The following is a 16820-nucleotide window of genomic DNA, read 5'->3' as shown; positions in this document are numbered from 1 at the left end:
AAGATATGCCGGGCCATGAGGTTACAGATTATGGTTGAGAATAATTCTGCTGCTGCTGCTGATGGCCCACAGCACCTCATGGATGTTCAGTTTCGAGTGCTTGATCTGTTTGAAATCTACCCCATTCAGCACAGTGAAAGTGCCACTCAACACAATGGAAGATATCCTCAATGTGAAGAAGGGACTTTGTCTCCAAAAGGACTGTGTGGTTGTCACTCCTACAAATATTGTCATGGAAATCTGCGGCAGGCAGGTTGGTGAGGACAAGGTCAAATAGGTTTTTCCCTCTTGTTCGTTCCCTCACCACCTGCCGCAGACCCAGTCCAGCAGCTATATCCTTTAGGACTTAGCAAGAGTGGCTCATTAGCACCACTACTGACAGAGCTGGCTGGGTCCCCCATCCAGAGTACATTGTGCCCTTGCCAACGTCAGTGCTTCCTCCAAGGTGTGTTCAACACAACTCTTATCAGCTGAGGGGATTGTTGGGGGGGGGGCGGGGGAATGGTGTGTGCGGTAGGATGTGGTTGGTGGTAATCAGCACCTTGCCTGTATTTGACCTGTTGCCATGAGATTTTATGGGGCCCAGAGTCGATGTTGAGAACTTCCAGGGCAACTCCCTCCCGATTGTATACCAATGTGCCACCACCTCCACTGGGTCGGAACTGACAGAGCCAGACATAGATAGAACCATGTCAGTATGAACTGACAGAGCTGGACACAGACAGGAGAGTGTCAGTATGAACTGGCAGAGCTGGGCAAAGACTGAGTGTCCCAATGTTTAATGAAGTGGGGGATTGAAGTGTAGAGAGCTGGGGAGAATTAATGAAGGACAATGATGGAGCAATAGATGTCACTGAAGGGGCAAGGGTGGCAAGAAAGGTGTTAGGTATTAGATTCAGCACATTGTCTTTATAATATGTATCTGGAAGGCTGGAAGGTCTAAAGTGCCTCTGTAAACTGGAGTCTGCAGCGGGGTTGAATGGGAGTGTGCTTATTGAGGTAACTTTTGGAGAAGTGATGGCTTAGTTGAAAAAATCTATTCATTGTGAAGTAATGAACTACTTAAAATAAATCAGAATGCATCTTCTATAATATTAAAAATCTATTTTTTCGGGGAGCATCATGTCTTACGATTCATTAGAAATGCATCACAACTTTGTGTCACCAACGCCTTCTTTATATTCTCATGTACTTATACACTTTCCTTAAATATAATTGTAGGAATGTTAGTTAGGCACCGCTTAAGTGACACAGCCTTTCAGATGTCAATCTGGCAGAGTGGATATCCCGCCCATTACAGAATCATCTAATTTTCATACCATTGATTTCATGAAAATCAGGCGGGTTCTGTAAGGGGGCGAGCTGGTCTGTAAGTCTACTACACAGGCACTGAAAAGGATAAGGAACTTCCTTCTTGTTGTTAGGAAATAAACAGGGTGCTTATTGAGGTAGCAATCTGTTTCTTCGTATTTTGCGGAATTGTTGGTTAGCTCTTTCATGTTACTAGTACAACAATATTGCATCGTTGGCAAAACAACATCATAAGATGGTCAGAAGACCATCAACATATGAACGAGAAGTTTGAGATTGAGTAATGTGCGATCTTTACTACATTTCAGGCTGATTTGACGGAAGTAGTGGATACCGAAAGTTGGCCAGCGGTCGCAACAACTTTCGAGTGTCTGCCACGCCGCCAGCTGCTCTCGGAGGGACTTTGCTCCTCTTCTGGCTGTAATTTGCATTATTGGGCAGCTATCCACACTGTTTCTCCAAGAAATCACATGATGACTGTTAGTTTCCACCCATAACAAACTGCATTTAACATTGGATTAATTCGAGTGACGTGACCTGGTTAAATGGAAAAGTGAAAGAGAACAAGTTGCCTTCACTTAAGTTAGGAATTCAACAGTGGTTCAGCAAGACGGTATGGTTTGACCGTAAGAAGGTGTGACGTTTGAACATGGCAAGCGAGGTAAAGTTCACCAAGTGCGATCTTCTATTGAACCTAGCCGGATTCGTGCTGTACTCAGCAGACATTGCAACCGATCTTTGGGTTGCTGCAGTGTATTTGTTCGAAGGACATTTTATTTGGTGTGTTCTGGTGTTGACGGTGACACTAGTTTCTGCAGTGATACTTCAGAGCTTCAGCTGGACTTGGTATAAAGATGACGAGGAACGCCAGCAGGATCATTCAGAAACAGAGGGTTCCCACAACCAAGTCTGTAAATGCGGGTGTTCCTGGCTCCTTGTCATTCATATCTTTCAGATGGGGATACCAATGAGGTAGGTACCTTGAGTTCATTTCCACCGGAATGTTACCAGTCCTTTGGGGATGATCTGGGAAGCGGGAAGCTGTCAAAATTGCACGGGAAGGTGTGGGATGGCATACTGGATCATGCCACCTCGCCTTTTTGCTAACAACAGGAAAGCTGGCAGATTGACTGCTCCCCCCCCCCCTTAAGTGGCCAATTAAGGGCCACTTCCCGTTTCTGTGAGCATTTTGCTCTCATCAGGTGGGCCCACTACCATGTGGGGAGACCACCAGATAAACCCTGTTGGCCTCCCAGCAGGCTCTGGAGGCAGGATGGGGGGGCTTCCTTTTTGTACATTCTTTGGTTCCCAGAATGGCTCCTGGTGGCAATGGCTGCTGACACGGCAACAGTGCTGCCTACCCTCACTGTGCCCCTCACCCCCTCACTGGTGCCTACCTTACTGGCCCTGGTGTCCTTAGGTACCACTTACCTGTCTTTGAGGGTGCATGGCCATCAGTGTACCCTCATCCTGCAGGTGCAGCCCCACCAATGGCCAGTGCTCCCGATGGTGCTGTTGAGTGTAGGTCCACAGGTCCTTTGATTGGGCAGGCAGCTGTTGGGGTCAAGGATGGAGGGCCTTGTGGCAACTACTTAATTGGCTGGCACTGGCAAAATGTGGTACCCGGTCCTCCTGTCTATTGAAGCGGGGTCACTTCTCATTTTTGGGCAACTTCTGCTACTTCAGAAAACTCTGGCATGTATTCACACACTGATGCAAATGGTCCAGAAATCTACATGAGTATGCAAAAGCTGACAAACTGGAATTACAGTTTTAGTGCAATCAGAAGTAGCCTGTCTGGGCTGCAACAGTTGAAGTTTTTTTTTGTAATTTACTAATTTTCCAGCCCACCCAACCTCACATTTTCTAGTGAAGGCTATTTCGTTCATGAAGAGAATTTAACTTCTATCCTCCGTGACTCAATAATTGATACATATAAAAACGTTAATCCCATTCATTTTAAACATGTCACTGTTTCAGCAAAAAAATCTCCTGAATTTGAATCTGAGGTTTTAGAAGTCCCTCTGCCTTGGCCGAAAATGGAAGCTAACTTCAGCAGACGCCTTGACACAGGGGCCGCACTTTGTCAGCTAAGTGGTTTGTGCTGGGGCTGCCAGCCTATTATGGATGGCGGCCCACCGCCAAGTGCTGCCCAGAGGGCTGGCAGCAGCCTTGGCAGCATCACCACTAGCAGTGGCCATTGCTGGGGCTGTATCTGTAGAATGAGGGCACATTGATGGCCAGTGTCCTTGAAGAAGGGTAAGTGCATTGGGGATAGTTGGGGCCTGGCAGGCGAGCCCTGTGATCAAGGGTGGGGATCTCAACGGATAGACAGTGAGTGCTGTTTTTGCAGGTTGGCCATTTCCAGAGGGGCATCAAAGAGTACTTAGAAAGGAGCCACACCACCCTCCCGCTCCCTCTCCTTCTCCCCACTATGCCCCCCTCTCCTTCTCCCTGTTCCCCCCCCACCCCAACCCACCCGCCACCAGCGCCTGTTCGGAGGCCGTCAGATTTCACTGGATGAGTGGCCCACAATGCAGGGCTAACTGCCTGTGAATGTGGGAAATAATCCTTAATTGGCCATTTACGTGGCTCAATTGGGGTCCTGGTGGGCGATTTGTCTGCCATCTTACCCGCTGCTAGCAAAACGGCATTGCAGCATGAAGGTTTTGGACCTCCCAATGCCCTTTTGCCAGTCTTCCTGCCTCCCATCCCAGCTGGCAAAATTCAGTCCATCGTTTCCTGTGGACTGAATACAATAGTTCCATCCTCTTTCCAAGTTACGCTTGTTATACCATGTGTTGTGGTAATATTTATGAATTGCAAAGAATTACAAATTATTTATAGAGCAAAAACAGATAATTCTGTCCAATAGGTCTATGCTGGTGTTTAAACTCCACCCACCCTCCTCTCACCCTACATCTCACCTCATCAACATATTTCTGTTTGTTTCTCCCTCATTTGTTTATCTAGATTTGCCTTTAACACGTCTATGCTATTTGCCTCAACTACACCTTGTGAGAGTCCCACATTCTAACCATTCTCTGGGTATGGGAGATGCTCTTGAATTACAAATATATCTATCTTTGCTACTTCTGAGAAGACTTTTCAGTGCAGGCCTACTGAGAAACAGTGGTGTACCCTCACTTGAAGCAGTAACGTTGAAATTATAACCCTCTTAAATTTAAAGGTGTATTTACAGTGCAATGTGGTATCTATTTAAAGTGGCTTTGCTTCCCACCAGAGCAAAGTGGTTGTGTAAATTGGCTGTCAGGGCCTGACCTGACTCCGGTGGGTTACCCCCTTCTTCAGCCAGTCTCACTCAAGCTCAGTCTAGAATCAGGTATTGATTTATAATATATTTTAAGATTTACTGAACCAAATAACGTTGCACTGATGTGACGGACTCTAAATGTCACTAACGTGTGGATGTCATTGAATGAATATTCATTATTTGTATTAGCATTTACGATTGCTAATGTTGCTATGCAATTGCAGCTGATGTGATCTTGTGATGGGCTTGCTGAAAAGTAATTTTACGGTGGCTTGTTGAAGAAGCAAGTCATTAATTACAGTTGCAGTATAGGCCAGGGTTGGGCAATAATTTAGGCTAGAGAGCCACTTAACAAGTTTTGGTGAACTGATGAGAGGTGTACACAATCAATTGTGTTAACAACAGCTATTTAAATATTAAATATAAAGTCTATTCTTTGTTGAATATTCAGCAGTTAGCATCTAACTTTCTCTTCTTTGATGAGGTCATTCCCAAATTTGGGTTAGGGTTTCAGGAAATTTTTCTGGTCAGATTTTGCAACACCAACATAGTCACAACAAAACCAATGAACACCAGTGAGGCTCAAATCACACACGAATACAGAGAGGTGCTTCTTTTATTCACATGTGCAGCGATAAATATTTATATAAAAAATATATTCCTTGGGCTGAATTTTCCCCCCCCGTTGAGGGGGGTGGTTTTATGGGTGGGTGGGAGCAAGTGCGAACCTGATCAGCGCCCCCAATCGGGTACGCACTGCCATTTTACATGGGTGGGCCAATTAAAGTCCACCAAGCGTGACGCTCGCCCGGAAGTGCTGGGCGCTCCCTGTGGGCCGGGGGAGTGGGGGGGGTGGGTTTCCCCTGAGTCAGGGCCTGCATTCTTTTGCCGATGTGGTTTGACATGTGTAAATTTAAAAAAAGGGAAATAAAAACTTTTAAAACATCACCCCTCGTGATACTTTCATATGAGCTGTGACATGTGAAAGAATTATTTTAAAAATTTTTATTGACTTTTAAAACACTTCATGGAACTTCATCCCGCCAGTGGATGAGGTTTCATGAAAAATGTGAAAGCTGCCTGGGCTCAGCTAATTTAATTAATTACTATTTAAATGGCCTTAATAGGCCTTTGACAGTTTGTTGGGCCCGCTGAACTGAAAATCTAAATGATGTGCGGTGATGTTGGGATGCCCGCCTGATGTCACCGTGCATCATTTTACATGTCCCGCTTGCCGACTGGAGAATTCTGACCCGTATGTTTTTTTTCCTGTTGCTAGACCAGTGTTCTCAAAAGTTTTGGTTGAAGAATCTCTTTTCAAATGGTGAATGCTCATGGATCCCCCATCTAAATTGTAATACTATACAATAATGACATGGATATGCAGCACTTAAGAGTATTTTGATATTGCTTTTAGGAAAACAGTGGAGGCAGTAGCGTAGTGGTATTGTCGCTGGACTAGTAATCCAGAGACCCAGGGTAATGCTCTGGAGATGGTGAAATTTGAGTTCAGTTGAAATCTGAAATGATGATCATGAAACGATTGTCGTAAAAACCCATCTGATTTCCCTTTAGGGAAAGGAGAATTTGCCATGGATCTGCCTACATCAGCAATTTGATTGACTCTTAAAATGCCCTATGAAATGGCCTAGCAAGCCACTCAGTTGTATCAAACCACTAACCACTAAAAGATCACAAAGGAATGAAACCAGACAATCACCCGGCATCGACCTAAGCACCAGAAATAACAACGGCAAACTTAGCCCAGTCAACCCTGCAAAAACCTCCTTACTACTATCTGGTGGCTTGTGCCAAAATTGGGATAGCTGCTCACCAACATAGTCATACTTATGGAATCATACCTTACAGACAATGCCTCAGACACCACCATCACAATCCCTGGGTATGTCCTGTCCAAATGGCAGAACGGACCAGCAGAGGTGGTGGCACAGTGGTATACAGTCAGGAGGGAGCTGCCCTGGAGTCCTCACCATCAAATGCATGGCATCATGGGCAAGAAAACCTCCTGCTGATTACCACATACCACCTCCCCTCAGCTGATGAATCAGTGCTTCTCCATGTTGAACAATACTTGGAGGAAGCAATGAGGGTTGCAAAGGCACAGAATGTACTCTGGGTGGGGAACTTCATTGTAGCACCACTACTGACTGAGCTAGTTGAGTCCTAAAGGACATAGCTGCCAGACTGGGTCTGCGGCAGGTGGTGAGGGAATCAACAATAGGGAAAAACATACTTGACCTCATCCTCGCCAACTGTCTGCTGCAGATATATCTGCCCATGACAGTATCGGTAGGAGTGATCTCCGCACAGTCCTTATGCAGACAAAGTCTCGTTTTCGCATTGAGAATACACTCCATTGTGCTAAATGAGTTAGATTTTGAACAAATCTAGCAAGTTAAGACTGGTGACCATGAGATGCTGTGGACCATCAGCAGCAGCAGAATTGTACTCGACAACAATCTGTAACCTCATGGCCCGGCATATCTCCGACTCTACCATGATCACCAAGCCAGAGGGTCAACCCTGATTCAATGAAGAGTGCAGTACCGTATACCAAGAGCAGCACCAGGTATATTTAATAATGAAGGGTCAACCTGGTGAAGCTATAATACGGGACTACCTACGTGCCAAACAACATAAACAGCTAGTAATGGAGAGAGCTAAGTGATTCCACAACCAATGGATCAGATCTAATCTGTGAAGTCCTGCCAAATCCAGCCGTGAATCATGATGAACAATTAAACAACTCACTGGAGGAGGAGGCTCCATAAATATCCCCAACTTCAATTATGAGGGAGCCCAGGACATCAGTGCAAAAGATAAGGCTGAAGCATTTGCTACAATCCTTAGCCAGAAGTGCTGAGTGGTTAATCCATCCTGGCCTCCTCCGGAGGCCACCGGAATCACACATGCCAGTCTTCACCCTATTTGATTCACTCCATGTAATATCAAGAAATGGCTGAAGGTACTGGGTAATATTCTGGCAATAGTACTGAAGACTTGTGCTCCAGAACTTGCCGCGCCCCTAGCCAAGTACAGTTACAACACAGGTATCTACCCAGCAATGTGGAAAATTGCCCAGGTACATCCTGTACACAAAAAGCAGGACAATCCTAACCAGGCCAATTACCGCCCCATCAGTCTACTCCCGATCATCAGTAAAGTGACGGAAGGGGTCATCAACGGTGCTATCAAGCGGCACTTGCTTAGCAATAACCTGCTCACTGATGCCCAGTTTGGGTTCCACCAGGGCCATTCAGCTCCTGACCTCATTACAGCCTTGGTTCAAAAATGGACAAAAGAGCTGAACTCCTGAGGTGAGGTGAGAGTGACTGCCCTTGACATCAAGGCAGCATTTGACCGGGTGGCATCAAGGAGCCCTGACAAAACTGGAGTCAATGGGAATCAGGGGAAGACTTTCGGCTGGTTGAAGTCATACCCAGCACAAAGGAAGATGGTTGTGGTTGTTGGAGGTCAATCATTTCAGTTCCCAGACATCACTTCTGGAGTTCCTCAGGGTAGTGTCGAAGGTCCAACCATCTTCAGCTGCTTCATCAATGACTTTTCTTCCATCATAAGGTCAGAAGTGGGGACGTTCGCTGATGATTGCACAATGTTCAGCACCATTTGTGACTCCTCAGATACTGAAGCAGTCCACGTCTAAATGCAGCAAGACCTGGACAATATCCAGGCTTAGGCTGACAAGTAGCAAGTAATATTCGCACCACACAAGTATCAGGCAATGACTCCAACATCTCCAACAAGAGAGAATCTAACCATCTCCCTATGATATTCAATGGCATTACCATCGCTAAATCTCCCAATATCAACATCCTGGGGGTTACCATAGATCAGAAATGGAACTGGTCTAGCCATATAAATACTGTGGCTACAAAAGCAGGTCAGAGGCTAGGAATCATGCGACAAGTAATTCACCTCCTGACTCCCCAACGCCTGTCCACCATCTACAAGGCACAAGTCAGGAGTGTGATGGAATACTCACCACTTACCTGGATGAGTGCAGCTCCAACAACACTCAAGAAACTTGACACCATCCAATATAAAGCAGCCCACTTGATTGGCATCTCATCCACACCCATTCACTCCCTCCACCACCAACGCACAGTAGCAGCAGTGTGTACTATCTACAAGATGCACTGCAGCATCTCACCACTTAGATAGCACCTTCCAAACTCACAACCACAACCATCTAGAAGGACAAGGGCAGCAGACACATGGGAACACCACCACCTGAAAGTTCCCCTCCAAGCCACTCACCATCCTGAGTTGGAAATATGTCGCCATCCCTTCACTGTCGCAGGGTCAAAATCCTGGAACTCCCTCCCTAAAGCACTGTGGATGTACCTACATGACATGGATTGCAGCGATTCAAGAAGACAACTCCACCACCTTCTCAAGGGCAATTAGGGATGGACAATAAATGCTGGCCTAGCCTGAGAAACTCACAGCTCTTGAATGAATAAAAAAAACTATCAGCAATATGACTTGTCCCCCAATATTGTTCTTGTGTCATGGACTGGATTATAAATGCTCATTGGTGCATTTGAAGGTGTGGGGGATGGCATGTAAAATCCAGCAGGTGCTCTGCCTGCTACCCACCTGCCTGAAATGAAAAGGAGTGTGTGGGAGCCTTCAGGTAGCCCACCTTGGCTGTATTGAGGCTCTTTGGTAGCCAATTAATCGCCACGTAAGGACCTCATCTCACTGTCGTGAATACTATACCCACGACAAGAGAAAGTTCACACCCATCATTTAGCTCACCAGTTTTAACTGCATGGGTTAGGGTCGGGCAAAGTTGCAACAGAAACCTCCTCTTTGGGCCCTCTGAGCCGATCAAAAGCAACCCTCCCATGGTCATCTCCTTCATTAAGCCTTCCTCCAGCAGGCAAATCTATCTGTAGAATTTTCCTTTCTCTTCTGACGCTATCAAGAATAACCTAACAGCAAGTCATTTTTCAAGATATGTTCTGTATGAAAGTTTCAAAGAAGTGGAAACACTTAAAGCAATGAAACAGCCAAGTAATAAAGAAAACAAAACTGGCTGCACATAATTTGCAGAATCCATTGTTCAAGCAGTCAGTCATTTTTATCAGCTTACTCAGTATTTCTTAATGTTATAAAAACATGCTTACCTAGTTTTGAAAATAATAGATCAATGTCAATTTGATGATTAAGTTCTGTATAACTAATTTATGGTGCATTATAACCAGTTTCATATCACCTGCAATGACTTATCTTCTCATTCCTGCTCCATTACCTCTGGTGCTTCCCAAAGTTCTATTATTGCTTCCCCTCCTCTGCTATTTCTCATCCACATGCTGTTCCTTGCATTCAAAAACACGGCATCAAATTCCACCTAGCTCTAACTCACCACCAACTCCCTTGACCATTTGACCAACTTTCCACCAATTTTCTTTTGTTGTGCCTGGCCTATTCATTGGTACCTTTTTGTTTGCACATTCATGCACGTTCTCTTTCTTAAAGGAGACAAATTGTGCACAAGCTGTGCGGTAACTTCCATGTGGCCGCACAGCTTTGAGGGAACATTGCACTCCACTATCTCTGATTTGTCACAATATTTGTTTGACATCCAGCACTGGTTGAACAGAAACTTCTTCCAGTTAAATATTGGGAAGACTGAAACAATTGTCTTCAATCCCCACAACAAACTCCATTCGATAGGTACCAACTGCATCCTTCTGCAACCAGATCATTTGCAACCCTGACATCCTATACTATTCTGAGATGAGCTTCCAATCATATATCTGTTCCACCACTAAAACCACCAATTTCCACCTAACTAACATCGCTCAGCTATGACCCTGCCTCAGCTGATCCACTGCTGAAACCTTCGTCCATGCCTTTGTTACTTCTAGATTTGATTATCCCAATGCATTCCTTGCCAGCCTCCCATGTTGCAACCTCCATAAACATCCAAAATTCTTCTATTTCATGCCAAATCCTGTTCACCAATACTCCTATGCTCGCTGACCTACGTTGGCTTCAATTTAAACAGATGCAGTGGCATCGCTGGTAATATTTCTCCGGATATTTAAGGTGTCTGCTGTACATTGTCCACGTCCATGATGCATACAGAAAGGCAGGGAGCACTGCAGCCCTGTAGACCATGAGTTTGGTGCTGGGTTTGAAGCCTTTATCATCAAGCACTGCATTCCTCAGTTGGTTGAAGGCTGCGCTGGTGCACTGGAGACGATGTTGAGTTTCATCATCAATGTCGCTGAGAGGAGGCTCCCAAGGTATGAGAAATGATCAATGTTATCCAATGGTTCACTGTGGATTTTGATATTCGGAGGAGGTAGTGTTGCATGGCGGGACCAGGCTGGTAGAGGACCTTTGCCTTCCAGATGGTTAGCCTAAGCCCATTCTGTCCAAGCTTCCGTAAATACATCAACAATAGTTTGGAGCTCGGCCTCTGAATGTCTGCATACGCAAGCGTACAGCAGCTCGATGACAGACATTAGGATGATGTTGGTTCTGGACAGGAGGGGGCATATGTTGAACATTATGTGTGTGTGTGTTAGTCACTGTCCATACAGCGGAACCTGGTCTCGGCTATCCCTGCCATTGGACAAAGATCTTGCTCTGTCAGGACCATATGGTAGTTGGTGTTCAATAGCCTCCCCACATTAAAAAGAACCCACACACAGCATCTTCCACCTCCTCAAAATGAATTTTGGGACCTGGAACATCAGGACTCTCGTGGACTTGAATACAATGGGATATCTGGAATACTGTCTTCAGTACCTGAACTATCCTTTAATCTTCCAAAGATAGTTGAGAGTTATCACTAATTACTCAATCAGGATCGAGTACAATCAGTATGGTGGGACGTTGAGTTTAACCAGAGTTTGTGGTGAGACCTAATACGCTAGCGATACAGCAAAAACACACGCCATGACCAGTAGTGAGTACCGGGCCAGACTGGGCAGGATGGCTGGCATGTGTGATCAGCTCTTTCTTCTTCTTCCACTTTTGTTCTTGGTGCCCCATCTCTTCTTGAACTCATCATGAGTGCTGGAGCAGATTCTTCCTTGAGAATTCTTTTTCACCACCCACTACAGTGATTTCTCCCAAAGTCTCTTATATATCTCTTTATACCCTTTATTAAGGGTATACCTGGGTGAATTATTGACAAGGCCTTTTTGTTCAATAATGATTTCAAAATAGCCTTTAAATGTTGAGTTCTTTGTCTAAACCTTGGGTTAAAAATCCAGCCTTTAATAATATTCATCTGCCATTAGCTTCTTGAGCCTTCAGACATATCTTCTGGCCTTAATCAGTCACTCTTAATTCATCTTTTCCTCATCACATTGTGATGAAATCTATGTTTTGTTTTTGTCAATGCGTATTTTAGGTGTGGAACCATAGTAATTTTGTCCCTGTGAGGAGTGACCCTTGGTTAACTGGAGATTGTAACGTTTAAGGTACAAATGTATCAAGGATTCATATACTTGGCTTTACCTCAGAGCAGGTGTTCGGAACCTCGTTAGCAGGACAGATCAGTTCAAGGGTCAGTAAGTCGGGAACAGACAAAGAGGAAGGTCAGTTCCACGCAGCTGAAGTGCTGCCATTAGCTCTGTGCTGTTGAGGGGACTGGGGCTCAGAGGAGCCCCGGGAGCCAGTGATGTTCTGCTCAGAGCAGCTCGAAAGGATCATGTCGGTGATTCGCTGATAGCTCTGTGCAGCTGGCAGTTGGGGAAAAGAAAGCTGTGGTTGTCTACTAGAGACCTAGAAGATGTGCCAGTAATTAGACGCTGGAGTGCAGCCTTGTAAATTGAGTGGGGCGCAGTCTTGACTGAAGAGATTGAGTAACTGGGAGACGAGCAATTGTTAAGGTAGTCTGAATTGGAGAGGTTTTTGAGGGAAATCAGAGGCCAGATCTTCAAAAGGGAGGAGCTGAAAGCCCTCAGGAGGAAGACAAAAGTTTAAAGAATTTTTGTGACTCACTGAGGTCTGGGTGGGTTGCTGAGAAAATTCAGAGGACTTGGCTTGTTTGTGTCTGTCATTTAATGTGCAGTTTGGGTGTGTACGACCACAGTTTGATTCATGTTAACCTCATGTTAATTCTGTACATTAGAATATAAGATAGAGTATTGACTGTTTGCTTTGTTGATCTTTGTAATGTAAAATTTCTTCTGTTTGTTTAAAACTGGAATCTTGTGGCTATATTCTCTTAGAAAGTAACTGGGATTTCAAATTTTGTCCACTTTAACAAAATATGTACTGGTCCCAACTGGGGCCTCGACTAGGATCGTAACAAAATTTTGGGGTCCTGGTCTGTGATCGTAACAACATCTCAAACAGTTCTCCCTGACTAGTTTCATCTTCCCAGTAACATTCCATCCCCAGTATCAAACTAACTCTTAAAAGTTTCATTATTTGTATTTATTCCAATATTAGCTATTTATGTCTAAGGCTGTTCCTCAGACCTGTTAACAAGTTGTTCATAATGGCCATTCAGTTCAGCTGTTCTTATTCCTTATCAGGTAATTGAACCCTGGTGCTGTTCACTGAAGTAATTTCTGTTTTACTTTCACTCACCAATGATCTCATGTAATTCAGGAAGTATCTTAATTAAGCAAGGTTAAATGAAAAGCCTAGTCTAGCTTTGTACTATGGTTGTTTATTTTTAGTATCTGATAGTTACTCTCATACTAGGCCTCATCTGTCCTTTGGCCCCTTTTCGGGTTAAATGCTGCTGTTATCATTTCACTAGCTTTGCTTTTATGGAAATTGAACTGTTAAGCAATCCCCAGTAAAATGAAACTTACAGCACTAATCTATCCCTTTATCTATTTCAAGCTGGTTATTTATACAGATGTACCAAGCATATAGTTAATTTCTAACACACCTCAGTACCCATATTGTTATATTGTACATGAGGATGCTGAACTGACTAGCTGTGTATAGTGCAAATTATTGGGGCCAGTTGAATTATTAAAAGATAATTGAACTCGAGAGCTAATTTTAAACCACACTGAGTAATAAATTGACCTTGTTATAGCATACTAATGATAAATCAGCTGAAAAGATCATATTTCAAAATAGGCATGTTAGAATACAAACGAGTGTTTTGGTTTCTGAAATACAGTAATATCCCATATGCATGTACTCATTATAAATTTGCCTGTAGTTTTACCTCAAACCACAACTCATCCAAAACGTATTGCAGCCTACACACTTGCCTGCACTGATGTTCACACACTCAGTCCTGTCATTATCAAATTTCACTGAGCTCTGATCATGTGATTGTTAACATGCTTATCCTTGCCTTCATTCCATTCGCAGCCTCACCGTAGCCTACTGCAGTAAACTCCCCCAGGCCAATACTCTTGCACACAATCACCATTCCTTCAATTCCTTGTTTGCTACTTTCTCTGTTTCTTTTTCCACTCTGTCTTTTGTATATTTGAACTTTCTCACTCAGCACCTTCACCTAGTCACCTCTTCTTGCCTTCAGAAGTCTTAAGATTCTTCTCTTTAACTTTACTTCTTTCTTTTCTCCTCTTGTTTGATATCTGTTCTTTGCCCACTGCTCTTTAAAGTGGTCATTCTCACCTGGACTCTGGGGACCCCTGGGGGTCTGTAGAGACATTCCGGGAGATCTACAAAATAATGTGCAACATGACCCAGGAGGAGGGAGCAGTGTATGACTGCAACGTGTGCAGTAAAGAATGGGCTGTCTGTCTCACCTAGGACGGGGAGCATGGATAGACAGACCCAGCAGTGAGAAGCAGGCAATGTTCTCTTTACTTTCTCTATGCTTTGTCTGTTTGTTGCACGGTGTGGTCTCTTTAATACTGCTATGTGGCCACGCATGCTTACATCTTAAAGAAAATATTGGTTGTGCATGGTCTGTTTTTTTTCCCTGTATGGTATATTACAGAAAGCTGCAAGGTTGTGTTCCTGCGCAGCTTATAGGGGACATTGGAACATCTCACTGATGTCTCTTAAGTAAATACCTGCTATCATAAAAGCATTATTAAAACACTTTTTACATGCAGCACTTTTGTTTATGAGTATAATGTAGTATTATCATTCAGATGGGCAGTCCATGGGTACTAATACATTTGAAAAGGTCCTTCAACCAAAAAAGTTAGAGAACGAATGCTTTAAGGTACTCCGAGAATTCTATTCTCTCTCCATGCAAGGACCACTGTAGCAATGCAAGTTGGCATGTTATGTACAACTTAAGAAAATACATATTTAGCAACTTCCTTTTCAGAATTTAATGGATAAATAAAAGTTGAGTTATGACACAGTTAAGTAAATCGATAATGAAATGCATCACAGCTATTTGCTCCACCTTAGAGCCTGAGAACAATTGGTAACACCCATTCATAATATCTTAATGTATTCAATTATTCTTATTGTTGAGTTTTACCTTGCTCACCTGAAAATCTGTGATAGCATTAATTTTCAACTGTAGCTTTAATTTACCATATAAAATATATGTAATGTTAAATTCAAGACATGGCCTTAGTAAGGCTGGACATACCTAAATTTGTTGCAACAAAATAGAGAAGCTCTGAAGGAAAGTGAAATTTCAAATTGATATTTTGAAGCCACCTTGGTCTTGTAGTCCATCCACAGGGAATTTTATGGAGACGATGGTATTGCCTGGAGAGCTGGCGAGAAATGCATGTTGCCCCCTTTGGGGAAGACCCACTGAATTATTAAAAGGCAATTAACAGGCCATCGGCAGGCCTTCCATTGGGTCAGGAGCTCGGGTGGGAAGTCCCACCTGCCAAGAGCTGCTGGCCAATCAGAGGCCGTCAACTCTTTTGCTCAGTAGTGCCACTGGGGAAGGTGCTGGCTGGTGCTGGAATGACACCCACCTGAGGCCCAGTATCGCAGAGTGAGTCAGGCCAGAGGTAAGTGCTGGCAGGAAGAGTCTTTGCAGATTGGGGGAGTGGGGGGCGTAGGGCGTCAGCAGCAAGGGCAGAGGGGTGGCTCTAGGTGGATCCCCCTTCCCTAAGCCGGGTCCCTCAATCAGGCACTGAATGCCTTTGGCCATGCCTGGGAGACCACAAGCAATCGGCACAGGTTTGCATGTCATGTGTGGCGACAGACCTGCCTGCTGCTGAGTTAATATCAGCAGTGGCAGGACGAGGCCCTTAATTGGGCATTAATTACCCATTTAAGGGCCTCAATTGGCACCAGGGTGGGAAGGCCATCCATGGACCTTCCTATCACTGATGTAATTGGGGTGGAAGCAGGAAGGTGGCAGGGTCCTTACCTGACACCAAATAGCCTGATTAAATGCCCTCCCTGTCTCCAAAGTTGCCATAGGGGAGAACATAAAATATTGTCCAAATTCCAACAATGATAATACCATTCAAAATTTTATCCTATTTTTTAAAATCTAATTAAATCTCTCAAAAATAGTAAACACAAGAGGTTCAAAGATTTGTATCAAAGTTTCTTTCTTAAGTTAAATTGGATTTTATCTCACAGTATTTAATATGGCTAACAAAAGATCATACTCCATGTTATGAACATCAATTTTAAATGAAGGTAATAATTGAACAATGGTTTGATACAGTAGCACACAGCCAGTACTTTTACACTATAAATGAGGGTTTCAGTAGTGCCTTATTTATTTATTTACTTTGTCTTATAAGTTGTCAGTAACTCTTACTTTCTCAGTTGATGCACTAGAGAGCATATTTTTCTGACTAATACATCCTCATTTTGGGTTTTATTCAACATTGATTGGAAATGGGACAGAGACTTGTTTCACCTGATCTCTGCTCTTTTTGCGCACCATTTACATTTCTGATGGGAGCCTTGTTGGATGTAGGAAGCTGCTGCCTGAAGCAGCTGGGAGCACCATGTCAACATTCAAATAATTTTCTGATATCACTTTGGTCACACAAATTCTCAATGTTCATGCTGCATTACACTGAGTGATCTCCTCTCCTTTATAAATTGGAAGCCCACTATTGCAAGATACTGCAATATTTGCCAAAGTGTGTTCAGAGAGCACTGAAAGAGATTTTTTGAAGCATTTTTCAGGAAATTTCAGTACTTTTTTCTTGTTTATTCTCTGCTGCTACCATCTAGGTTTTCAGGACCCTTGCAGCGATTGTGGCTTTTATTCCAACAGCTGCAATGATGCGACAATATGTTTACCCATGGTTATTTTCCAATTTGATTATTAGATCATGGT

General features: G+C 43.9%; 1 protein-coding gene across 1 annotated transcript in view; it reads left to right on the top strand.

Annotated features, from left to right (window-relative positions):
* Positions 1–1685: 1685 nt before the first annotated feature.
* xkr9 (XK, Kell blood group complex subunit-related family, member 9) overlaps positions 1686–16820 on the top strand; it is a 32308-nt gene continuing 17173 nt past the window's right edge. Inside the window, exon 1 of the mRNA XM_041190221.1 lies at positions 1686–2283. Coding sequence (XP_041046155.1) covers positions 1961–2283 — 323 coding nt within the window. The 5' untranslated portion in view covers positions 1686–1960. The remainder of the gene's footprint in view (positions 2284–16820) is intronic.

This window comes from Carcharodon carcharias, chromosome 6, assembly GCF_017639515.1.
Source record: "Carcharodon carcharias isolate sCarCar2 chromosome 6, sCarCar2.pri, whole genome shotgun sequence".
Lineage (NCBI taxonomy): Eukaryota > Metazoa > Chordata > Chondrichthyes > Lamniformes > Lamnidae > Carcharodon > Carcharodon carcharias.
Note: the sequence above shows the minus strand (reverse complement) of the source record. Positions and strands in the feature narration are given on the sequence as shown.